At 38.9% G+C, this 27,430-nt stretch overlaps 1 protein-coding gene across 1 annotated transcript in view; it reads left to right on the top strand.

Moving 5' to 3' along the window:
• The first annotated feature begins 533 nt into the window (after positions 1-533).
• Positions 534-27,430, top strand: part of ELN (elastin) — a 118,987-nt gene continuing 92,090 nt past the window's right edge. The window contains exon 1 of the mRNA XM_082247988.1: positions 534-671. Within this exon, the coding sequence (XP_082104114.1) occupies positions 593-671 (79 nt within the window). The 5' untranslated portion in view covers positions 534-592. The remainder of the gene's footprint in view (positions 672-27,430) is intronic.

Raw genomic sequence — 27,430 nt, 5'->3', positions numbered from 1 at the left:
AGTGCCGAGTTTTATAGTTTCACAACTTGATATTTTCAGATCATGAAAGTAAAGGGTTTTCTTTTCACGTAACCGCAGACGTTCATACATGCTGGAAACAATCTGCTTAACCCACAGTCTTCTCATCTTTCCCCGAGCACGTCTTGCACCTGCACTCCAAAGTAACGGGATGAGTTCATTGATAAAACTGGATGCCTTTTTGCCCCGGCACAGAGCTAGCAAATGAACTTGATAAATCGAGTGGAGGGACAGACAGACAAACAGAGAATGAGAGAGACAGATAAACACAGAATAGAGAATTCTACACCCCCCTCTCCCTGGCTTGGCTCCCAAGTCTATTTCAGCCAGAATTGCAGAACGTCAGCCAAGAAAAATGAAAAAAAAAAGAAAAAAAAGAAAAGGGAAAAAAGGAAACAAAACAAAATAAAATATCCCCCCTCCTCTCCCAATATCAAGGGGGGGGGGGTGGGATGGGGCTGTTGGCACTGTTAGAATGACGTCGTGTCTCTTGCTGCCCCTCCCTCATTGGGGATGTGAGCTGAGCGGCGGGATAAAACCCAGCATGTGTGAGGGGACGGGGGCATTGTGAGACATGGAGAGCATACGGCCTGCCGCTCCACTGCGGAGCATCATCCTGCTGCTCGCCTTCTGCCAAATTACTCTGCAGGGAGGTGAGTTGCTTTGCACTGCAGTGCACTTTATTCTAATTCTCTACATATCCACTTAATGCTCTGCATTTCACTTTCTTATGCACACTAAGCTTTTCCTTGAGTTATAGCTAAAAGTATTTTTTGCTAATATGCAGAACATCATTAGAACTGACTTATCAGATACCAAACAAACTTTCTAACATTCTTCAGGTTATTCTTCCACGTACAAACAGCACTGCCTACACCTGTTCTACATATTCTTTCTTTGACATAGCAATGCATATTGCAGTTTATTCGAACATACACAGGTTTGTCTTATAGGACTGTAATAACAAAGCCACCAATCAAAATTGATTAAAATGTAGATAGGGTTTCTCCTAGAACACACTGTAGTATAGGCAAGTACAAATCCTAGGTCAAAGATGAAATGACAGGTACATGACCCATAGCATCCATTAAGAAGTCATCTTTTACTGAACTCACTACAGAAAAACTGAAATCTGACAGGTAGCTAAAGGCTAATGAGTTTTGCACATATAGATATATGTCTGTGCATTACCTTTCTAAATGAGGGGTATGATCAGCATCACCAAGCAGCAGTAACATCTTCTAGCCTATAAATATTCTGGTCGTAAAATATTCTAATAGCATTCTTAGTGCAATCCAACACATCGTACCTTATAGAAATCATGTCCTGGGCTCGGCAGAGTGCTATGTCATGTTCCAACCAGCCCGGCAGGTAATCCTCACTCTACTTAGAAGCATCCTGCTCTCTCACATTGGTCCTCCCAATATCTTCCTGCTTCTCCCACTTCAGCTACACATGCACACAACAGAATCTTACAACTGAGGACAGGGGATAAGCCAGAGCTTGACTCTTGGAGTAACTAATGTTTTTACAAACACATGTGAAATCACTCAGTTTACACATGAAATTGATATTCCCAAGCAGTGTAAAGAATCCTAAACAGTACGGGGCCCTGTGCACAGAACACACTACCTGTGTGAGATGAAAGGCTTGCAGTCAAACATACTTGCAGACACATAGCAGGTACATTTCTGGATTTTAACCTCTGGACCTATTTACTGTCAGAGGCTTAGAGATAGAACGTAACTATAAATGAACTGTGGCCAGTTATCTGTAAAACCAACTAGGTAACACCAAGCTAATCAAGAAAAGTGTTTTAGTTGTATCCTTTATTTAGCTGTTTCTATATACTATACCCATGCCAATTAATAACTGGTATGTCCAAGCGTGGTGTGACACTCCATATAAGCGTAAACACTTTTATAATGATAGTGTATAAGCTCATATGGATTGAGTAACAGCCAATAGGTATCACCAAGCTGATCAAGAATAGTGTCAATAGATGTCTTAGTTTTATCCTACCATAATTGTGATTATCTACTACACACCTGCCAATAATGATTAATATGCCCATGCATGGTGTGACTTCCTATATGAGCTTATACACCTTTCTAATGATATACAAACAGAATTCTGTAACACCCACTAGGTAACACTAAACTGATGAAGAGAAGTGTTCATGGATGTCTTTGTTTTATCTTTTCCATAAATGTGACTTTTGTATGGCACCATTGCCAGTTAATGACCAGTATGTCTATGCATGGTTTGACAACCTATTTGAGCTTATACACCTTTCTAATGATATACAGACATTATTCTTTGACACCCAATAGGTAACACCAAACTAACCAAGACAGATTTCACAAATGTATTAGTTTTATCCTTTCCATAAATGTGGCTATCTACTGCACCCTTGCCTATGAGCTTATACACCTTTCTAGTGATATACAGACAAGCTTCTGTAACACCCAACAGGTAACACTAAGCTGATCAAGAAAGTTGTCAACAAATGCTTTAGTTTGATCCTTTACATAATTATGACTATCTACCAATTTCCAATTAATTGATTGATTGATTGATTGATTGATTTCCAATTAATGACTAGTACAGTATGTCCATGCATGAAGTGATAACCTATTTGAGCCAATATGTGTTTGTAATGATATAACACACCCTCGCCAATTAATGATGGTATGTTCATGCATGATGTGACAACCTGTATGAGCTTATACACCTTTCTAAACGATATGCAGACAGTATTCTGTAACACCCAATAGGCAACACCAAACTGATCAAGAAAAGTGACAAAACATGTCTCAGTTTGATCTTTTATGGAGTATTTGATTATTTAACAAACCCTTGCCAACTAGTGACTGGTATGTCCATGCACAGTGTGACAACCTGTGTGAGCTTATACACCTTTCTAAATGAGATGCAGGCAGTATTCTGTAACACCGAATAGGTAACACCAAGCTGGCCAAGAAAAGTATCCACAGATGTCTTAGTTTTATCCTTTACATCATTTTGACTTCCTACTGCACCCATGCCATTAAATGACTGGTTAGTCCATGCATAGTGTGACAACCTAAATGGGTTTATACACCTTTCTATGATATACATACAGTATTCCATAATACCAAACTGATCAAGAAAAGTTTCACAAATATCTTAGTTTTATCCTTTCCATGATTGCGACTAACAGGTAACACCCAACAGGTAACACCAAGCTGATCAAAAAAAGTGTCCACAGATGTCTTAGTTTTATCCTTTCCATAATTTTGACTATCTACTGCACCCTTCCCAGTTAATGACTAGTAAGTCTATGCATGGTGTGACAACCTATATAGGCTTATACACCTTTCTATGATACACGTACAGTATTCCATGATACCAAGCTGATCAGGAATAGTTTCACAAACATCTTAGTTTTATCCTTTCCATAATTGTGACTATCTACTGCACCCTTGCCAGTTAATGACTGGTAAGTCCATGCATGTTGTGACAACCTATATGAGCTTATACACCTTTCTATGATACATGTACAGTATTCCATATTACCAAGCAGATTAACAAAAGTTTCACAAATGTCTTAGTTTTATCCTTTCCATAATTGTGACTATCTACTGCACCCTTGCCAGTTAATGACTGGTAAGTCCATGCATGTTGTGACAACCTATATGAGCTTATACACCTTTCTAAGATACACGTACAGTATTCCATAATCCTAAGCGGATTAGGAAAAGTTTCACAAATGTCTTAGTTTTATCCTTTCCATAATTGTGACTATCTGCTGCACCCTTGCCAATTAATGACTGGCATGTCCATGCATGGTATGACCACCTATATAATAATGATATAGAAGATATAATGATGGATAGATAATAGTGATTTATAGATGACACAACAAATAGAAACTATTCCTCAGTAATTAAACAACTCGCAAATGCACAAATATGTAAATCTTATTCATCATCATTCCTTCTTGATAATTTAGTCTTGTCTATAAAACAGATTAGATGTACATGAGAAACTGAGAGATTAGACTTTAGTAGAAAAGCATACAGATCACACATACCTGTTACCTCTAGCACTGCACATCTTCTTGGATACCAGTTTAAAAGAAGTGAATTATATCTTTTATGTCCAAAAAACACATGTGATGAAGCAGGAATGTTGGCAATTCACTTAGCAGAGTTTAGGCACAGCATTAAGTCAGTTGATAAAGTTGTACAGTGAGTGGAATGCTATAGCACACATAGAGGGCTGGATCTAGTCACTAGAGGAAGCAAGTGTATGAATCACTGCCAAGTTTACATGGATAGTAAGTGCATTTGAAAGTGAATTTCACAGTGATTTACAATGTATGTCTTGTTTATTGGACAAAGCTGTGCAGGCTGGAGGAGTTGAAATGTACATTTCACACTAATTAAGGCTGATGTCATTTCGTAGATATGTATTTCTTACATGTAAACATGTTTCACACTACAGGGAAGTCTTGTCCACTGACCACTTAAAGAAGATTTCTTGATATTTCAAATATAAACGTGTTAAATAACACAGGCATGTTTAACCTTCGCAATTTGTTTTTCAAATACTATTTATTTTATGATATATGATGCCTCTGATTGCTAGATCAAGAAATTGATGTAAGCACATGAGATATGGTCATATGGGTGAAAACAACAATTATGATATAATTATAACATGCATTAATGTAGAGCAGACAGACCATGAAAGCTGATTTTTGATTGCTATGTGTTGCTGTGGGTTAGTTCACACCACATTATTCAATACAATGTGGTTGATTTACTAAAGAGAGATATGCTGTTCACTTTGCAAGGGAAATCTTTCCTTAGCTTAGTGAATGTGGTTCTGAGTGAAGCTCTTCTGACTTCCATCATCGAATCATGTGCAAGCAGCTAATATTTATATTTTCCTTGAACAGAATTGGGTACTCTTTACAAAGTGGATTTCATCATTTTCATTAAGCTAAGAGAAAATTCCCCTGCACAGTGAAAATTAATTTGCAAAGTGACAATTCCCTTGCAAAGTGAACAGCCAATTTGCCTTAAAATTATATTTAAAAAAATGTTATACTTACATGCTCTGTGTAATGGTTTTGCACAGAGAAGTCCAAATACTCCTTCTCTTGGGTCCCCCACCAGCACTTCTGACCCCTCCCTCCTGCCAAGTGCCCCCACAGCAACCAGATTGCTGTGGGGGCACCCAAGCAGGCTCACTCCAGAGTCTCTGCTCTGCATGTCCATTCAGACACAGAGCCGTGGCTCAGCCCCACCCCCCTCTCATTTCATTGGATCACCGGCTGTGATTGAAAGCCCATGGCTCCCACTGCTGTCTCAGCCAATGAGGAGGGAGATCTGGAACGTGATGGGGCTCTGGTAAGTGTTGGGGGGGGGCTGGGGGGGCTGCTGCACACAGAAAGCGTTTTACCTTCATGTATGGAGCATTTACAACCACTTTAAGTAATTCAACTCCAAAGTGTTTCAAGTCATATCAAACTAATGTACAGACCAGGCTGAAATGAAAATGTGCATTCCATACATACCAGTGCACAGGCACAGTTAAAGTGATTGTAAAGTCTCCTTTTTTTTGTTAAATAAAAATAATGAACATGTTATACTTACCTCCTCTGTGCAGTTGTTTTTGCACAGGGTAGTCTGGATCCTCCTCTTCTCGGGTCCTTCTTCGGCTCTCCTGGCCCCTCCCTCCCTTTGAGTGCCCCCAGAGCAAGCAGCTTCCTATAGGGGCACCAGACTTGAGACACAGCCCTGTGTATCCATTCAGACACAGAGCTGCGGTTCCGCCCCGCCCCTCTCTCTCCTCATTGGCTAACTGACTTTGATTGACATCAGCGGGAGCCAATGGCGCCGCGCTGTGTCTTAGCCAATGAGGAGGGGAGTCCCGGAGTCGTGTACATCGATGGATAGAGTTGGGCTCAGGTTAGTGTTAGAGGGGACTGAGGGGGGCTGCTACACACAGAAGGTTTTTCATCTTAATGCATAGAATGCATTAACATAAAAAAACCTTCTGCATTTAAAAACCCTTTAAAGTGGAATGCTAGTCAAACTAAGGCTAAGATGTTGGCTAACTAAGGCTAAATCAATTCCCACCCCCATTCTAAGACTATTCTACCCATCCTACAAAACAAGAGATGTCTATAATTACCTCTGAAGCCGCCCCAGTCCGGTCACATGATCAGGTCCCAGCACTGGCTTTAGTGTAGAGGAGAGGCAGCGACAATGGCTGCAGAGTCTGGGTGATGGTGTCACCCATAGGCTTACTCCCTCCCTTACACTGAAGCCGGCGCTGGAAGCTGATCATGTGACAGGACTGGAGCTGCTTCAGAATATGTAAGTATACACATCTTTTCTTTTACAGGGTATATTAAAAAGTCTTAGAATGGGGGTCGGAGTAGATATAGCCTTAGTTAGAACTTTACTGGAATTATACTTTAATCCATTTGTTTTTCCATCCACCTAATCCAAGGCATTCACTTTCCCACCAGAAAAATGTTTTAAATTAAGCATTAGCCATATAAACATTTCCCTTTTGTTAGGTTTTCAGCAAAGCATTTGCGTACAAAGAGCATGATAATTACTGGATTGCTTATCTTTGGTAATCTTTAATGATGAGAAAACTTAACATTATATAAATGTATAGCCTTAAACTCTATTTTGCTTGGACACACTATTGGCTGCTTTTTTAACAATGTGCAAACTGTCATCATTTTTGCTAGAACTAGCAGTAAAAAGAATGTACTGGATATATATATATATATATTTAACTAGTGATCGACAGATATCGTTTTTTTGTTGCCGATACCGATATTTTGGTCAATGCGTATCGGTATCGGCCAAAATTTTCGTACATTTAAAAAAAAAATTTAATTTTTTTTCTTTGACATGTACTCTTGTGGAGGGACCCCAAACCCCTCCTCTGCACTTCAAAATGCCAAGTTTGGCTGTTCTAAATGCTGTCATTTTTTTTAATCTGGCGCCAGTACCCGGAAGGGATTTCATGACATCACTTCCGGGTTTTTGCATGGAGACCCGATTAGAGCCGAATGCAGCTTTGATCAGGTCTTCAGCGGCCGTGCAGGCTGGTTGACCGCGTCTCCCGGTGGGAGGGGAGACCTGGTCGAGCCGCGGAAGGCGGAGGGAGGGGAAGGGGGACGTCCCGAGCAGCTTTTCAGCCACATCGGTTGTCATTACAAGACAGCCGACCATCGGCTATGGATGCCGGTACCGGGGTGATGCCTCTAGCTGGCCAATTGGTGGCCGATTTCGATATATCGGGGAAAGTGCACATCGGCTTTGCCGATAATCGGTCAATCCCTATATTTAACTATTTGTATATTCTTTTTGTATACTATCCCGATGTGTATTTAGACTTACCTTTAATGGCCAAATTGTTTTGTGTTACAATAAGGCTTTGTTCACATGTGCAGCTAGGGGCAGTAAAACCAGGCAGCTGAGCTGTGGTTTTAACTCCCCCAACTGCCCACAGTAACAAGGGCAGGTAGCTGCTCAGGGCTATACACATGCAACACCAGCAAGTGATGCTAAACCGCATGATGCAATGCTGCCGCTAAATACAAACAGTGCAAGTCTATGGGGCTGCGCCATAACTGTCCCGCAACTATGTGCAATGCGTGTGATTGCAGAGCAGTGAGGCATCTTTTTCAGAGTTAAAGGGTTTGTAAAGGCAGAAGGCTTTTTTTTTATCATAATGCGTTCTTTGCATTAGGATAAGAAAACTGTGTACAGCAGCCGCGCTCTTTATCCAGCGATGTTGCAGGAGTGTCTAAGCTGCCTGGGACTCCCCTCCTCATTGTCTGAGAAAGTAGCAAGGCACAATTGGCTCCCGCTGCTGTTAATCAAAATAATTTAGCCAATTAGGAGAGAGAGGGGGCGGGGCGCGGAGGGTCGCGGCTTCCGTGTCTAAATGGACACAGGGAGCTGTGCCTCGGCCCAGGTGCCCCCATAGCAAGATGCTTGCTGCGGGGGCACTCAACAGGAGGGAGGGACCAGGAGAGCGGAAGAGGGACCTGAGAAGAGAAGGAACCAGGCTGCCCTTTGCAAAACCTACTGCACAGAGCAGGTAAGTATAACTTGTTTGTTAAACGAGAAAAAAAAAAAAAAACAAGACTTTACAATCACTTTAAATAAGGAATTGAGAAGGCAACGTACTGTCTCCTCACTGCCTGTTAAATGCCCTATGAGAAGCGATGCACCATGGATCACTATTCAGAGGAGCATAGAGGGCTACTGCATGTGTGAAAAAACCCTAACTGCCTTACTTTTAATTATTTCAAATATTCTGCCTTGCTGTCATGATGACCCTCTGCCTTGACCAGTTTCTGAGTCACTGACCCATGACAAACATTCAGCAAGTGAAGTCAGAATACTTTTTCCAGGTCCTGAGGCAACTGGATCAACCCAACAGCCAGGCAACCAGCATTTTCTGAAGGAGAAATTAAATAATTCTCCTAGGACAGGTTTCCTTTCTTTTGTTTCTTGTTAGTTATTACATATGTACTGTACATGTGCATATTTACTCATTTATGAATGTAACGTCTATGGGGGTGATTTGCTAATGGTCAAGTTGTTCACTTTGCAGGGAAATTTGCACTTTGCAAGGGAATGCTCCCTTTAAGTTAGCGATTGTGGCAAAAATGTATGTGTAAGAAACATAAAAAACTGTATTTGCTTACACATGATTGGATGATGAAAGTTGGCAGAGATTCACCTTATTCAGTAAGCTAAGGCAACCTTCCCTTGTACAGGGAGTAGCCTATTTGCCTTTAGTAAATCAATCCATATAATTCTAGCCGAGTATTGATAATTGTGTTTTACTGTTCCTCTCCCTTCTTAATTCACATCTGTAACGCAGCCCATGTACACAATGCTAATACATACTCTCTTACCTTAGCAGTTCTTCATTTAGTAGACTGCATTTGTCTGACATACAAATAGAAATAGATTATAATTTCTACTAAAGGAATGATGTACACGGTGTAATGTTAGGGCCCAGAAAGCAGTGCAGGAAACCCATGTTACATGCACATTTCCCGAACTGCATTCAAAGCAAATTGCAGTTGCGATCTGCAGAGGATGTCAATGTTAGTTTAACTACAACCCAAAAACGCAGTACGTTCACCTGCACTGGATCGCATGGTAGAGAGGTATCATGTGATGCAGTTGCGGCGAGTTTCTAAAAGTAGTGCATACACTACTTTTGGAGCGGTGCAGTGCGATTTAAGCCTATTAAAAATGAATGGGCTCAAATGGCACCACACTGAACCGCATGTATATCACACAGGAACGTGCAGTGGGTTCCTGTGTGATTTCTGGTGTGAACTGACCCTTATTTGGTAAAAAATAATGCCCATGATATCATAGTAGCACTGCATGGTCTATGCATAGACTTGCATGACTGTTTTTTTTTAACTGTCATGTCCTATAGAACACAGTTGTGTTTAAAGTGAACTTTCACTTTGCTTATGTGCATTTGACCTTGGTCGCCTTGCTGGGATGGTGGGACAGGTAGTCCTGTGTAAGCTACAAGTTATAACCTGGAGCTTACACAGGATTCTTCCCTCCAATGTGACAGTGCTAGGTGGCTGAGCGGCCAATCACCATACACCAGTGCTAGTACAGAAAACGGAGCGAGTCACATGCTTCTCCATACCCAGAAGTACTTGTCTCCCATAGTCAAAATTTATAGCAGGGGACTGAAAGTTTGGTAAATATGTGCTGCTGGAGGGGCCACCATTGAACTGAATCTGTTAAATTGGCCAAGTACAGTACTCTTTAAATTGGAACTTAAGTCAGAAAATGAAGTTCTTCTAGATCACTGCAGGCTGTCCCCTTTTGCAGGTTTAGCTATGTAAAACATTAAAAATATGGGCCTATACTGTTTAACATCCAGTAATACACGGTCTCACCCTGCTCTGCACATGCTCAGTTGCTCTCCATTTTTAGGCACTGCTGAGTTTGTAGAGACTAATCTGCTGACAGCCCTAAAGGCAAACTTAAATCCTCCTATCCTTTACAGCCAAGGAAGCTGCTTCTGTTTGATCTGCAACTGCCATAGTGCTACACATGTGATCAGTTATGACACCAACCATTTGATGGTTTGACAGTTTGGTTGAGAACACAAGCAAATATGACAGTTAGCAATTCAGGCTAACCAGGAATATAACTTGAAATCATGAAATTAATGGGTTTAGTTCCGCCTTATGATTTACTGCGGTTCAGGGGCTCTGGGCTCCGCCAAAATAGCGGCCTCCAGTAGGAATAAACAAGTGCAATGCTGGAGTCAATTTACAGTACACACTAGTTTTGGTAGCATAATTATTCATTTGAAATGTATGTTCCTTGTGCTAAAGAACATTATTTTTGTTCTAAGCTGTTATGGGTAAAGTCCTGCTTTAAGCTATAGACCAAGGATATGTTCACACAAGCTTTGATATGTGCTTTTCATAGCTGCTAAGTACCTTTAAGTTTCCAGGTCTGAAAGAGTGTACTGTCCCAAACAGCTCAGTACACATTTCAGTGGTCAATGGGTGAAACATAGTCCTGACCGAAATGTTATATGCAATTTTCTGATCAGACTATCCAAAAGCTAACAGACTAAACAAAGTTTGAAAAACATGGGTACTGAATTTTGTTCTGTGTGAACATAACATTACCCAATGTGTTAAGCATTCATTATACAGGCCTTTTAGGAATTTGCGTTCTTTGTAACTGACTATACAGATTCTAATCTAGTTTATGTAAACTTGTTCTAAGACAGTGACCGCTGTCCACAATAAAAATCATGGTCAGATAAAGAGCCTAGGCAGTGATAGTATACTGCTCTTCAGATGCCCTAGTGTATTTTTGACATTCTCAGGAAACAATAAAAGTGACAAGTGACTCTGGTCCGGCCACATCTGGAGTATGCTGTCCAGTTCTGGGCACCGGTCCTCAGGAAGGATGTGCTGGAACTGGAGAGAGTCCAGAGAAGGGCAACAAAAATAATTAGGGGAATGGAGGACATCAGCTATGAGGAAAGACTACAAGCACTGAACCTATTCTCTCTGGAGAAGAGACGATTAAGGGGGGATATGATATCAATGTACAAATACTGTACTGGTGACCCGAGCATAAGGAACAAACTATTCAGAGAAAGTGCGTAAGGGGTTCTTCACTGTAAGAGTGGTAAGGATGTGGAATTCTCTTCCACAAGCAGTCATATCAGCAGGGAGCATTGATAGTTTCAAAAAACTATTAGATGGACACCTTAAAGACCACAACATACAGGGGTATACAATGTACGGTTAAAAGCAAACACACACACACATCATAGGTTGAACTGGATGGACTGATGTCTTTTTTCAACCTCACTAACTATGTAACTATGTAACAAGTCCTCCATTAATAATATTATTATTATTATTGCTATACAGGATTTATAAAGCGCCAACAGTTTACACAGCACTTTACAATATAAAGCCCTGTTCACACCTGAGCGTTTTTCAGCTCTTAAAACGTTCATCTCTGAAGTCTCAAAACGCCCAACAAGCAAAATCCCATTAATTTCAATGGCCCCTGTTCATATATGAGCGTTTTGTCGCCTGAAGCTCAAAAAAGTACATGAGCTTCTTTTTTGGCTGATTACAAGCATTTTTGTTAGATGTTAATGCCTGCCTCCAAACACCTGCAATAACGCCTAAAAAAACGTCTGGAAAAAAGCCCAAAAAACCGCCTGGGAAAAAAAGCCCATAAAAATGCCTAAAAACGATATGCTCAGGTGTAAATTGAGCCTAAAAGGGTGACAATACAGTTACAATACAACAAAATAAAATACAAGAGGATTAAAAGGCCCTGCTAGGAAGAGTTTACAATCTAATAGGGTACAAAAGGTTGTAACTGTGGGGAATGAGCTGATGGAAGTGGTAAAGGATTAGTTGGAGGCGTGATAGGCTTCCCTGAAGAGATGAGTTTTCAGGGATTGCCTGAAGGCAGCTAGAGTATGAGATAACCAGACAGGTTGAGGTAGAGCATTCCAGAGGATGGGAGAGGCCCTGGAGAAATCCTGGAGATGAGCATGGGAGGAGGACACAAGGGAGCTTTAGAGCAGGAGGTCTTGAGAGCAGTGGAGAGGACGGCTTGGGTGATATTTGGAGACAAGATCGATGGTGTAGCTCGGGGCAGAGTTGTGAATGACTTAGTATGTTGTGGTTAGTATTTTGAATTTAATTTGCTGGCCCATAGAATTTACTGTACATCTGACAATTTGAGGAAGAAGGGTTCACACCCAAGGTCAAAATTCTGCACAACCCTGTTGTATACTAAAAAAAGGTGTTCTGTTCAAATGAATTCAATTGTAATTGGACACCACTGATAAAGAAAATAACAATTAAACTTTACTGTTGTGACAGCTTTTAGAGTGCTAAAATGTCAAATCCAGTTGTCCGCTGTCAGACGCTGTACTATAATATATATGTCACTGTTGCTCTATGCACTTTCTTTTTAAATAGTCATGCCTCTATTATAGGTTAACATATCCCATTGTTTGGATATCAAAGTGGAAGTAATGTGGAAAGTAACGCCCGTGATAAGCACAAGTACAGCACGCTCTATATAAAATGACTTTCACTGCCCATGCTTTAGGCTAGATCTGCTGAACTTGTTCTAGTAAGGGAATCACAATCTAAGTTATTGTAAGATTTCAGTGAACGCCAAGCTCAAAAAGCACTATACAAGAGATCTGTTTCTGCAGAAATTCCAGATGTTTTCTGTCAAGGGAAGCAAAAGCTTTAACTCACATTCAGTGAAAGCTGACACATTCCCATCTGACACGAAGGCAAAGGCTTTAGCTGTTAACGCCTTCTTGCCAGTGAGGACCTGCATACCTATGGAGATCGGTGTCATTGCCTTAATTACCCAGTTACCCCTCCTAGACTGCCTTAATTACCCAGTTACCCCTCCTAGATTTTTAGAAATCACCTCTGCTAAAAAAAAAATGTTCATTGCTTTAATGTAGCGAAACTAAATCTGCCTAGTTATGACCATACAAATGTTTCTGCTTAGACATAGAGCTATTTTTTTATTTTTTTTATTTCTGGCAATATCTGAGTTAATAAAGCAATAGTGTCCGCCAAGCATGGGGTTGATTACAAAAGCAACATTCCCTCAGTTCTTCACTTGTGGATGAAGTTAAGCAATGATATGCACTATGGGTTAGTCAAGGGGACATGCATAATGTTAACTAAGCCCTGCTAAGCAGATGTGTCCACTCTGGACAAGCTCATGCCTCTCTCCTATAATTGACTTCTCTTTATTTAGATTTTCTGCATACTTGATGTTTGCAGATTATTACCCTGTTCCAAGTCCTCTCAGATAAGTGAGATCAATGCAGAAAGAAACACTTTGTACGTTTGTAAACCTCCGGCATGGAAGATGAAATGAGTCCAGATTTGTTTTTAGAGGATGTACTTATGTGATGGTGTAAAGTTATTGCAAATAGCAACATAAAAACAATAACAGATGTTTTGTCATAGATCTGATGCAATCTCACCACAGTTGTTTAAAATTTCAGGATCACTCGTTATTCTGCGGTTATATGATTACGACAGAAATGATAGAATAAGGGCATTGTGCATGCACGTGATTTTTATTCAATTTTTTCATACAGATGTAATGCTGACCTCTATGCACAATTACAAAATGTTCCATAAATGTGACAAACTATGCAAAAACTGAAATGCAATTCTTTGTTATTGTTACACATAAACTATAGAGCCAAGCGGTTGTGGACATCTGGTCATCACCCCTACCTATATGGGCAAAAGTATGCAAATTATTGAGTTTAGCTGGTTCCAGTGGAGGTTACTGATAATTTAAGAGAACTGTGTGCTTCCAACTTTATAGCAAGAATTTAGGGAAGGCCCTTTTCTGTTCCAGCATGATTGTTCCCCTGTGCAAAATGCTAGACTTACCTTTAGACTTACCAAAACCATATAATATGAGGTCAAACCTAAACACTTTCAATTTGTATGCAATCTGGCAGGCCCTTGCACTACATAGAAAAGGTAAATCTGAAGGAAATCTAACCACAAAAGTTGGATAGTGTGTATCCAGCTATAGTTTGACGAGTTTGGTGCAAAGGAACTGCAATTGCCTGCACAGAGCCTTGACCTTGGCCTTATTGAACTTCAATTGTGAGCCAGATCCTCTTGTCCAGCATCAGTACCTGTCCTTACAAATGCTGTTCTGGCTAAATGGCACACATTTTTACAGAAAGACTCCACAATCTTGTACAACGCCTTCCCAGAAAAAGTAAAGGCTGTAACAGCCACAAAGGGAAGGGGGACATCTTATTAATGCCAATGATTTTGGAATGTGATTTCCAACAAACTTATGGTGCGATGGTCAGGTGTCCACAACCTTTTGGCCATACAGACATTCCCTATGTTATGAACAAGCAAGGTTCTGTAGGTTTGTTCCCAAGTTGAATTTGTATGTAAGTTGGAACAGATACATTTTTTAAGTGTAACTCCAGCCAAAAAAATATTTTTAAGTTTTGGATAGCATAGGGAAGGATTACCTGGCCATGCAGTGATATGGCATTGCTGAAAGCTCCGCTGGACAAAAGGTGTCAGCCTGCGATGAGCAACAAGATGGCCGCCCGGCAGTTTCCGGGACCAGCGTGGCATCACGCTGCCTCTGTTCTTGAAGTAATACTAAAATCTTGGATTTTCTTTGTTTAAAAAAAACAAAAACAAACATGTAATACTTACCTGCTCTGTGCACTGGTTTTGCGCAGAGCAGCCCAGATCCTCCTCTGCTCGGGTCCCCTGCCGGTGCTCCTGGCCCCTCCCTTCTGTCGAGTGCTCCCACAGCAAGCAGCTTGCTATAGGGGCACCTGAGCCAAGCCACTGCTCTGTGTATCCATTCAGACCTTAACTCGGCCCTGCCCCCTCTCTCTCTCCTCATTGCCTCACTGACTTTAATTGACATCAGCGGGAGCCAAGGGCACCCACTGTCAATCAGGAGGGAGAGTCCCTGACAGCCGAGTCTCTAATGCAACATCGCTGGATCGAGATGGGGCTCAGAGAACCCACCTGGCATGAGCAAAAGCCTGATGACCCAGGCCCTTAAAAAACTCTACTAAGCAAGTTTGTTTAATCCAAAATGGCCATATAACATAATCCCTGCTCTTAACTGCCACACCTTCCAGTTACTGTATGTGTATACACAGGTCATTCTTATCTGGTGTATGAGTACAGCACCTTCGCCCACCTATCATATCATGGCTAAGTAAATCTGAACCAGGAAAAAGGCACACTTCCCATTTTGCACTGCCTAATGTTTAGATCCTGTATCATTAGTGCTATCAATCAACAGAATGAAACAGATGCTTGGTACACACACATCTTTTGTACTTGTACATTTAAAAAATTGGACCAGGGTTCTTTAAGAATTATGTAACACATAGTTAGTTATAAATATTACTGTGCCTGTGCAGAGCTGTGCAGAGCTGTGCAGAGCTTGTGTCATTTTGTGTACTATAAGTGACTGGTCACCTTTAACAAAATAAATTATACCGAGACAATGCAAACCAAATAGCAGCATTGTATATCAAACTACAAGCGAAGTATAAGCAAATTCCCTGAAATGTTAAACATGCTGCCCAGATTTTGCTTTTTATTAATGTCCTAGACTCCCTGGCGACTATTTATTATACTGTTCTTTAGCTAGAAAACTGGTCTGGTAATGTACCAGAATTATTAAAATTATCCTCACTGAAATCAGTGCAACTTTATACTTTGACAGGTCTGGTCAATGCTTGCACTAGATTTGGATCCAGCAGACTTTGATACATGATACTTTTCCCAGTTGTACTTTTAAAAGGTTTTAGGCCATTCCTTTCCAGGAGATAGAATATGTCTTGGCAACATGTTGCCTATTTTCCCTTGTCTTGCTTTTTTTAAATAAAGACAAATACTTATTAAAGAAAAATACAATTTAAAGAAGAAAGAACATACGAGGGCTGCTGAGTAAATTACATGGATTTCAAATCAAATCCTAAGACCTTTCACAGCTGTTTTACTTACTTGGGTGTCACATATTGCCCTATAGACTTGCATGAGGCATTTTGTATTGGTACATGTAAGAGCTATGTGTAGGTTCATAAAGCTGACTGCAAACAGTGGCCTGGGGTATGAAGAAGACAAGGAGAGTGTACTCATCAACCATATTCCCTTAACACCCCTATACAGTCTTAGTGGATTCTGTATATAGTAGGTGTGACCCATGTGGCACTGTATAGCATGGAATCATGGTGAGTTAAACAGGGAGAGGTGGAAGGAGAACTGATTAACAGTCCTGGAATGAGGACAGCGTAATTACAATTTAAACTTGTTTTATAAATATATATATATATATATATATATATATATATACATATTGTAGTCCTGCATACTGATATGATTCAGTGAATAAAACTGTCTTATCGATTTGTTTGGTAACAGTTTAATCTAGCTTCCTTGAACTTGGAAAAAGTTAGCAGCCCTACTATGTATGGGCTGGATGCACATTTGCTAGTGATCTATTTGTATACTTGATAGAACATAGGGTCTTCTCATATGAGCCTGAAGGCATTCTTAAACCAGCGCCATTATGTTGTTTAATTCACAACACAAATTTTGGTGGTGAAACTACTCATTGTCTTCTTTCATATTATGGGAAATCTAGCAATGAAATTTGTATGCTGCATTTACAGCCTTCCTGCCCATGACATATGTTGTTCCTAGACACTGAATGATGATTTGTTATATTTTAGATAAAGTGACGATATAATACGAATGGGGCACCTACACACACCACCAGCTGAGGTACATTGGAAGAAGCAGACATGGTGTCCTTTCCCCTCTCTCCCCAAAAAACTTAGCATGCCTTTGTTTCCATAGTACAGGGGCCTAGAACTGGTAATACAATGATTTAAAGAAGTAGTACAAGTTCACAATGGCCCAAGGGGAATAGTCTACCTACTGTAACCCATATAAGATATAAGAATCTGTTCAATTGGCTAACCATAAGAATAACTGCCACATAAAAAAAAAAAAAATCTTCACCTACTGTATGTTCGGACATCTGATATGAAAATAGTTGTTTAAATAAAGATAGGTAACATTATGGATATTTCCAGAATCAGCAGAATAGTATCGTGGGTCCTAGGGCTGATATCATCATTTGGCTAGGCTTTATAGCTATTACTCATGTTATCAGTTAGCTAATACTTTCACTGTGTAAAGGAAATAATTGTTATTACTACTTTCTAGGACATTTTCAGATCCCTTTCTGTCAGTATCTTTACTTTAATGTATTTCTTTGACTGCCAAGTCTGTGGCAGCATTAAACCTTCCAGACATTTCCTTTCCTTGTACATAATACCAACATAAAAGGACATACAAGAAAATGAGCCACATGTGCTATGGTAACTGGAATTACTTCAACCTTCAGTGACCATTAGACATTCTGGCATTTTCACCACATTTGGGTGCTTATATAATGTGTATGCCATTGATCAAAGTAACACGGCAAATATGTATTAAATTGAACTACAGAATATATTTTTAAACTGTTCCTAAATAAGAGCTGTAACGTCATTGAAAAAGCAGTTTTTTTATGCATTAGCAATGACGCACACATAATTTAATGGCTTGTTGATGTATGCTTCTGTGTGACAGAAGTGACATCACAACATCATTGTGTGCAGGTAGTCTATATACATGATAGGCTTGCATTAATCCACTGCAGTGGCAGTACTAGACTTTGCTAAATAGCAATAGCAAGGGATAGGTTTTATAGGTTGTGTTTTTTTAGGTTGCCTTCAACAACTCTGTCACTCTATTATAAAAAAAAAATAGCTTAAACTGTATTTAAAACTTAAAAAATTCCAATCATTGGATTTTTATATCTTCTTTTAATGTGTAAAAACAGTGGTCCACAAAGCAGTAGTATATAATTATCCCCCTCTAGAAAATGCAAGCCCTGACTTGTTCATGGTCAGATAGCCTATTCGTTTATCTTCTTGGGATCGTGCTATTTCCCATCTGAATTTCACCTGTTCCTCCATTTGATTCCTAATCATTTAGGATGGAGGTGAAGACCAAAAGAGATGCAAAATCTGCAAAAATTAGATTGGCAGCTTCAAACCGTGGATCAGAGAAATAGAAGCAAAGAAGGGGGCAGTGTCACTACCCTTATCTTGACCCATATCTACTAATACCATCCTGGTTGAAATGCCCACCAATTCCTACCCTGGTATGAGCAGAGTGATTTCAGCTAGGTTTATTTACCAGATAAATTGCTGTTTTCATCTTCCAATTGTGCTGCTTAAGCATCATTTTCATTGAAAAAATATATGTTTTAAATTTAGGGGGTGAAGATTTTTTGAATATATTTAGAATAGCTTTGGTTTATTTAAGTTAGTGTTCTTTGTTGTTGTATTGTTTTCTAATTTTAATGAAGGCCCATTCAAGCTTAGTCAAAAGAAGGTTCTGTAACACTCACAAATTCACAATTTAAAGTCAGTGGATTAAAAGCCACTAAAATCACAATGACTCCACAGCATGTATCCAAAATGGCAACATTTCTGCAAAATCTGTTGGGGAAATTTAATCTTAAAATTATGCTTATCCCATTCTTTAACCTGTTAAGTTAATCACTCCCATATCATGCTCTAGTGCACTATGCTCGATTATGCAATTTCTTGGGAACAAGTTTAAAAGTATAATTTCTGTAATATTGGAAATGAAATGGGATTTTAATCAAGGGAGTCAATTTTTACAAAGTCAGCTTAATTACAGCATTGTTTTTCTTCCCTCATTTCATACACATTCAGAAAACAGACACTTATCTTTAAATTCAAGTTCAGAAGATTTGGAAAGATTTGCCAATGTTCGTCAAATTGCCTACACATGTTCTACTACCCAGTATTTGACTATTTATACTTGATGATTATCTGGATTTGACTGACTATTTTCTGATCCTGAATGTGTCAGTGTGAAGTGAACCATACACAGAGACATTTTTGCTAAAATGTACAAAAAAAAAAATCTCAAAACTGTTAATCCACAGAACCATTGTTCAGTGCCCATATTTGACAAAGAATATTTTTACTTTCCAATTATGTTGAAAGGATTTTTCCATTTTATAAAAAAAAAAAAAAAAGTTAAGGCCATTTTGGCTGGACATTTAGCCACTAGAATTACTCTGAATGAACACCCAAATTTCACAAAGCCTGTTCTTGGTCATTGGGTAAAGCCTACATCATCATTTGACAAATGCCGTGAGCCAAATAACCTAACCAATGCATCAAAAAATGTAGCAGCTCAAAACAACATAAAACCCTTTTGTGTTCTTATCAAGTGGAGAGCATCTTCATCCAATTGCACTTAAAATGGTTTGATACTGAATTCTACTTGAATTTTTACATGACTATCTGACATTACCCAATTAGTTAGCAGATCTGTTGCAATTCTACTACAGATATGGCCATCTTTCGTTATGTTACCTTCAATTTAGCAACAGCTTGCCAATTCAAGTTCGATCATCCATCAAGATGGTCAAAAAAGTCCATAATAGCAGAATGTTTATTAAGACTTGAGTGTCCATGTGTATGTAGTATTGAAAAGAATATACATTCCCATTAAACAAACACATTTCTCTCTCTTTTTGCATGTTTCTTAACATACTGTAGACTTCCAAGTTCATTCATTATTCATTCAGTAGTGGTGTCCAAACTTTCATTAAGTCTAAGTTTACAATAACAAATAATGTAAGCCTGCATTATCATCCATTACTTACCATTAACTTTATTTAGAAGACTGCATTGGTTGTCATTTATCCTCATATTTTTACTATCACATGATTTAGGATCACTTTGTTTAAATCACCGCTTTCCTTTTCTTGCTGCCACCTACCCTGAGCTTCCACTAATTTTCAATAAATTTTTGGTACATTCCATTCATTCTCTTCCCTGCATTTCTATTTCTACTCTACTTGCATCCAGATTATGGTTAATATTCTTCTCCAATCTATCTATCTTTCCTCGGTAGACAAATGAAAAGTCATTATATTTCCTCAAAACTTACTCTACTTATTCAATTGTAAGTTCTAGATTTTCTCTGTACTTCCAAAAATAATAATAAAAATAATAACCTTTTTACCCTAATTTTCACACTGATGTTCTTAGATTTACTGACCTCTGGGTCATTGCCAGTCCCATACAATGCGACTTACTAATAGGGAAGTTTATATCAGATTTAACATCAATCCTTCTGATTGTAGTAACCCTTGGGTCCATTCAAATTCCTATTCAATTTTGATCTTTTTGATAAGATTGATTTACAAACAGTGAAAAATATCTTGGACTTTTTCATCTTTTGGTTTGGTGCTCTTTTCTATATGTCTGTACTTTGAGCCACACAACACATCTGTTTGATCTACTATGTCCCCTACCATGAGCGCCTGGGACCTGCTCTACCACTATTCCCATTCTTTCTGCATCTGTTGCATTGGCTATCAGCTGGTCACATTCTATGTTGCCAATGAGTACCATGACCATTGAGTTATGTACAGCCCCACAAGATCTGTCTACCTGATCCATTATATTGCACTACATTTTAAAACCCAAGCACCTACAATGCATTTGACATAAACTTGCTTCCTCAGTATTAGCCAGGACTAGCTTAACTTCCTGACCCAATTTCCAAATTAACCCAGTTAACTACCTTTGCATCCTGATTTTTTAATCTCCACTTACAGCTTCACTGACCCAGCCAGTGCCTGCTCAGTGAGTAACAAATCCCACCCACATTTTTACTACTTCAAAATGCTACATAATGCCACTCTCCTGGGAAGATTTTGAGGTCAGGTACTGATATTGGCCAAGAAGACCAACAATCAATGTTTCAATTTTCAAAATTCAAAAGCATTCAGTAGGGTTGAGGTCAGGGCTGTGTACAAGCCACTTGAATATATACACACCAAATTATTTAAACCATTTGGGTTGTTTCGCTTGGGAATTTTCCCTTAGCTTAGTGAACACAGTGAAAACTCTATTAAAAAAACCAATCACTTGCAAGAAAAAAAAATATATATATATATATTTTTTTTTTTTCTTTTTGCTTGCACATGATTGGATGGTGGAAATCAGCAGAGCATTACATCATTCACCAAGCTATGAAAAAATTCTCTTGCAAAGGGACCAACCTATTTCCCTTTAGTAAATTAACCCCTATGTCTTTACAGACCTAGCTTTGTTCATAGTAGCACAGTCATCCTGGAACTTAAAAGGGACTTTCCAAACTGCTGCCACAAGATTGGAAACACACAATTGTCTTATGTATTTGTACTGTATGTAGTAGCACTAACAGTACTATTTACTGGAAACACTTAAATTCAAAATTTTGGAAGATTGTTCACATACCTTGACCATATAGTGCATTGTTTAATGGGTAAACTGCTTTTACAGACAAATCACAATTGATTTGTTCAGCAGACATGGCACAGAAATTTGTAAAGTGTTATCATTAACTGTTAATACTGGGTATAATGCTGTAAAAAGCGATTTATTAAACATTTTAATTACTTTTTACACATAAGTCTGTATATACATGTTTTAGTTTAAACCTTTCAGTTTCAGTGTGTTCCATCATTACCAGCAAAGCATAAAGAATGTACTAAATTAAGGATACAAAAGTTGACTAAAGTATTTGTTTAAATCCTTCAGTCTGAACAGGCTTGTTAAGTAACGCTATATTTAGAAAACCTGGCCAGACATTTCTATTAAAAAATTTTCCTTGGACACTCATTGTGAGGCATTTCTAAACCTAATTTATTATTTGAAAGTAAATAGACTCAAGTTTAGTCTACATGGCTTTCATAACCATATAAAATTAAATAGCTCCAAACAATTACATAGCAGAGCAAATTCAATTTTTTTCAAGATTTCAAAGAAACACTTAAGCCAAAATTGGAAATTAGGCATTGAGATGCATGCAGGGAACATAACTTACCTAATCAGAGTCCAAATTTTCATCCAGACACTGGTGTCATGGAACTGTCTAAACCTTGGTTTGTAATCTGATGAGCTAGGAATATCCCTGTTTGTGATGTTGGGACACCCAACATGTAGAAGAATATTATTATCAGAATGTTCTCTCACAGCCCACAGTCACATTAACAACCTGCTTTAGAAGGTTGAATGTGTCTGGTGATGCTAAAAACAAGTTAAACATGCAAAGGTTTTATGAAATATACTACACCTATTCTCCTATTGACCTTGTGAGGTGGTATTTGTGTGCTGGAATAGTAGCCCACTGGTTTGCTTCACTTGTTGCCTTGACTTGCTTCTTAAAAGTGTTACTAAACTTAATTCAGTTTAATGAAGTAAACCTAAGGAAATACTGAGGCAGTATGGAGGATGCAAGTAGTAGCATTTTAGAAGGTAGCCAAGAATGGGAACCCTCATATCTTTTTGAAGGCTTTTTACAAAAAAAAAAAACTATATGAAATCTACAATAGAAAATTGCAACAACACAAACATTTCTTAGAGCAGTTGCAGTGTTTGGCCTTCAAGAGTACAGATCCCTATGCATAAAGCAGTTGCTAGTAAAGTTTTTTGAGTTGGCTAGTCACAAAGATGTAAACCTTATGGGGGATGAACAAGTAGTATCATTTAATAACCAATGCTGTATGATAGACAGAATGAGAAGATGGCCTAGTGTGTATAAAGTCCTGGAAGTGCATGAAGTGGAAGAAGATTGTCCACGGTTCTCACTGTAACGTTGCAGCTGCGCATCCCTGCTCTATACTGCTGACCTAGTCGGGCCCTTATTTTATTTACTCGCATAGAGCACATCAGGTTATGGGGTGAGATTCTCTGTCTCCTGTGACATTCCTACTCTACTAAGGAAGTATTTTATGTCTTTATGAGTGCAACGATGTTACAGGGCCTGTGAACTCCTGTTACTGAATCACCTAATCAGTGTAAATAAAAGTAGGATCTCCATTGGGGATCCTCATAAATATCAACCTGCAGGTGAACTCTTAAGAGGGAAACAGAGTCTTTATGACAACTCCTTATGAAAAGAGCAGTTTTCCTTGATAAACTGGTGATTTACAGCCACCATTTGCTAATGTAAATTGTCTCCATCTGGTGTAAATACCAGTTCAGGTAAATACATTCATTCATGCCTGTTTATTGCAGCATGTTCAGATTCCCCAATTTTTTGTGTAAATGTTCATCTTCAATGCATAGCATCCAATTTAACTTCAAAAGATTGAGTAGCACTGTATGATGCAGGTACTTGCAGATTTCAGTTAAGAAAAGCTGACCAATAAGGAATACACTGTTGCATACTTAACAGTCTTGGATAGTAGTAACGTTCTTTAGCCTTCCCAAAGCTCATCTGATTCAGAAGTTTGAGCAGACATTCTAAATGAGTTATAATAATAGTAGTGACCTCACATAATCTAAATTACCAGTGGGAATTGGTTAATAAAAAAGTCTTAGCAAATTCAGACAGACTATTCTCTGTACCCAGTTGGGTGTGTTATTGAAAGCTCCTCTGCTGGTCCCTGTCTAATGAAGATTTTGGCATATGAACTGTTGCGACATTCTGTTTAAATCCAATTTACCCTTTTAAAAAGACAAACACTGTAATTCCCATTTGCATGTTTCTCACTTGTTTGATAACGATGATGGGCTATTTGTGCAAAGCTCAGGACTTCCTTTGAAAATGATATGCTGTATTATTTCACAGGGGATTGGTTAATTGGCATCACCTGCAGTCCACGCTGTTGCCTGCTGTTCATCCTAAGTAGAAATGCCTGGTTTTAGTTTCAGCAAGTATTATGTATGACAGATAGGAAAAACTGGCCAAGGTCAGTCTCTTAGGAGAAGGAACAGCGTTGATCTGCTTTATTTCTTATCTTTTACAGTATAATCTCTGCCCTCTATGCATTTATTTAATTTAATGGACACTGCGGGATATCTGTTTTCAGATAGAACTGTGGCAAAATAAAAACCTTGGCTCTCCAAAAGAAAAAGAACACGCTGTCAAATTTCCAAAAGTGGGTCAAAATAAGCCCTTTTAATTGTCAACATCTCTATTACTAAAATATCATCCTTCCTAAACCTTGAAACTTAAACAGTAGGACTAGGCTTATCTGTGCACTCACACTGGGTAACATTAGGAAGCTGTGTGCAAATATACAATCCCACCATTTGACATTCCTGACCATATCTGATGTCATAATGGGATTCATGACTGAAACAAACTGAAATAGGTGACTGTTTACCAATGGCAGCCAATCAACTTCTACACACATGCCGTCAGGTCAGGTTGGAAAATTAAAAGGATTTAATTATTGGTTTCTGTGAGCAAAACAAGCCTTTTTTTACATCTGCACATTGGAACACAAGGTTTTAAATTCTTGGGCAAAAAAGGAACTTTCCTATGTTCTTTTGCCAGGCTTTGCCTAAGCTCACACATGCACTTTACGCAATAGACAACATATTGCAAAATGAAAAAGCATAACTGTTCAATCATTCCTTATTTAAACCCAACAAGACCTTTAAATTAGTGACAAAAAATTACCCGAAGCGTATTCATTTGCAAGTATTTCAAATCTTGAAATTTTACGAGCACCCTGTCTTCTTTTTCAGGTGGTGTCAAAGCAAATCTGTGGTTTTGTTAGCAACTTGCATAAAAATTAAACTGAAAATATACATAGCCATGGTGCCACTGGTAATATTACTATCCCTGATCTCTGTCTCATAAAGCATAGGTGAAATACATACCAAATAGAAAAGCCGCATGATAGGTACAAGGCGTGGTTCCATTTGGCCAGATATTTTTTTTTTTAAGTTATAAATTTAGAAAAGTAAATCATGCTAAAATGTCCAATGGACATTCCACACAGATTACGTCCACAGGAAGCTTACATAATCGTTATGCTGATAAAACACAGCATGGCTTTTTTTTTAGACAGATTTACAATATCCTTTAAGTGATGTAATTGACAGCATGTCAATAGATTTCCTTTATTGCACCATTAGGAGTTACAAGCATGGGACTGTTGCTGTCATGGAAAGGAGATCTAAATGACCTCGGTTGGTACAATAAATCATTTCAGTTCTTGCATTTAAGGAATATAACAGCTGTGTCACTGATCTGTAAGGTGTCAGAACCCTGGACAGCTGCCCCAGAGACCGCAACTTAGCTTGGTCAAAGGGGGCTTCCAATGCTGTCTCTTGTAAATCCTCTTATACATTGTGTGATGAAGTTGACTTGTGACACCAGGCAATGGCAGCCATAATACTATTAAAACCCATTTGGTTGAGTGCCAAGTAATCCCACAGTCTTCCACTAGTAGTAAACAATAAAGTAATTTTGACAGCTACAGAATATTTTCTAAGCTATCCTTTGACAACCATTACTGCATTGTCATTGGCTATTTAAGTTACAAAAATTAAGTATGACAAAGCTAGGGTGAATATTGGCTGGGTACTACAGACTTCACTAAGATGCCATCAAACTGAGGTCTATATGTAATTATTGCCTGCTGTAAAATGGACAGTAAATTCCCAGGACTACAGCAATCATCCTCAGCTCTGGCAAGGATCAGCTATTAAGTTGAAAATAGTATACTACTGCTGGACATTTCCTGGTATTGTACTTTTGGATATATTTTTGAATTTCCCTTCTCCTTTGTCAGTTGTGGTATGCACTCAAAGTGATCATTTATTTGTCACTAAGTAGCAGGGTGTCCAGGTATTTGCTACATTGGACTACAATGCATGCTGCAGCACTTATTTATAAGTGCATTTGCATGTAGTTTTCTCTTAGTTCCCCACAAAGACCAAAAAGAGAGCCTGCAAGCGAAGACCAACTAATGCATGGCGTGGCAATGATGCTGCACTGCTTCTGAATCCAAAGCAGAGTTTCCACCTTAATGTAGGCTATGCCTGCTTGCACTACAATGGGATGAAAAAAAGTTGCAGGTGGCGAAGAAGCACAGTGTTAAGTTCTTCCTCTTTAAAGGAGCATTTGGTAAGGAAAAGGAAGGAGGATGCGGTAAGGAAAAGGAAGTTTATCTTTATTTTATGAGCTTTGTGCAACACATGGTGACTAGGTTTAATACTTGTTTAGACTGCTATACAGGACCCATTAGTTCACTTTTAAAAAGTATCTGTATAGGAATTAATCATAGGGGTGAATAAGCCCTATTGTGGATGAAATACGTTGGAGCATGGCTTGAGGTGGGAGTTGTTCAGTGCAGTGTGCTGGTATGTCATTCTAGCCTGCCTAACAAACTAAATTGGACTGTCAGGACATCATTGGTGTGCACCCTGTTCTTTCTGTTTTCAAAAAAATATGTATCAGTCTGCCTTTTGTATTGGTGTGCTTCACAGCAAAACCTGCAGTGAAAAAAGGGGTTTGGGTTTTTGCAGTGCTGTTGTGTTTCTGCATGTTGTGTGTTTTATATAGCGAATGTCCGTTGTAGTCTATAGCCATTATAGTAATGTATGGCCTCTTTTTCTTCTTGATAGCATTATGTACACATCCTTCAAGTATATCATAACGTTAAGCAAAACTTTTGTTTAAGTTTTAGTCGATGGTGTGATGGTCAAGTTTTTCTTGCTGCCTGAGTCCCCACTTGGAGAGATTCACTTTCTCATTCTCTTTGTGTTCTGGTGAACACATTCACTATGGCTAAAAGTGAAGGAAATCAAAATTTTGATTTGTCACCAGAACCTAAAGAGAGGAAAAAACTTCCAGTGAGGACACGTGCTGCAGTCAATACTATCTAAGAGGACATTCTCCTTGCTTTTGAGATATTTACTCTTGGGAAGGTAAATCTGCCCAATTGGACATAGATGACCTAAAACAAACCTTGACAGGGGTTCTAACCATTTCCTACTCTATCCAAAAAAAAAAAAGAAGTTTTTGCTTTAGATATACTTTAACTTCTTTCTGGGCCCTCATTTAGGTGTACATACATCACATATATCTTGCACTCTTGTACAAGTAAGCAATTCCAAACTTTTAAAATCACCATTCACCCATGCTAAGTGGCAAATGCTTTTGAGGCTGTTACCTGGATATTTTTTTAAAGCATTTGGGAAAACTAAAAGTTGCCATCACTGCCAGCCATTTTAATGGTCACCTGACTACACTTATAAAAATCCCCCGCTGCATTCTGTTTACTAAACTGCCCTTAGGCTAGTATTGTTGCAGTGCTCCCCCACGGCCGGCACTCTTACGCTGAGATCTGGCAGTAGTCTATCAGATACTGTGTGCTTCAAATTCCTCTCAAGCTGAGAT

Source organism: Pelophylax lessonae (assembly GCF_965119305.1).
Source record: "Pelophylax lessonae genome assembly, chromosome: 2".
In the NCBI taxonomy this organism is placed as follows: domain Eukaryota; kingdom Metazoa; phylum Chordata; class Amphibia; order Anura; family Ranidae; genus Pelophylax; species Pelophylax lessonae.
This window is presented reverse-complemented; position numbering and strand designations above follow the sequence as displayed.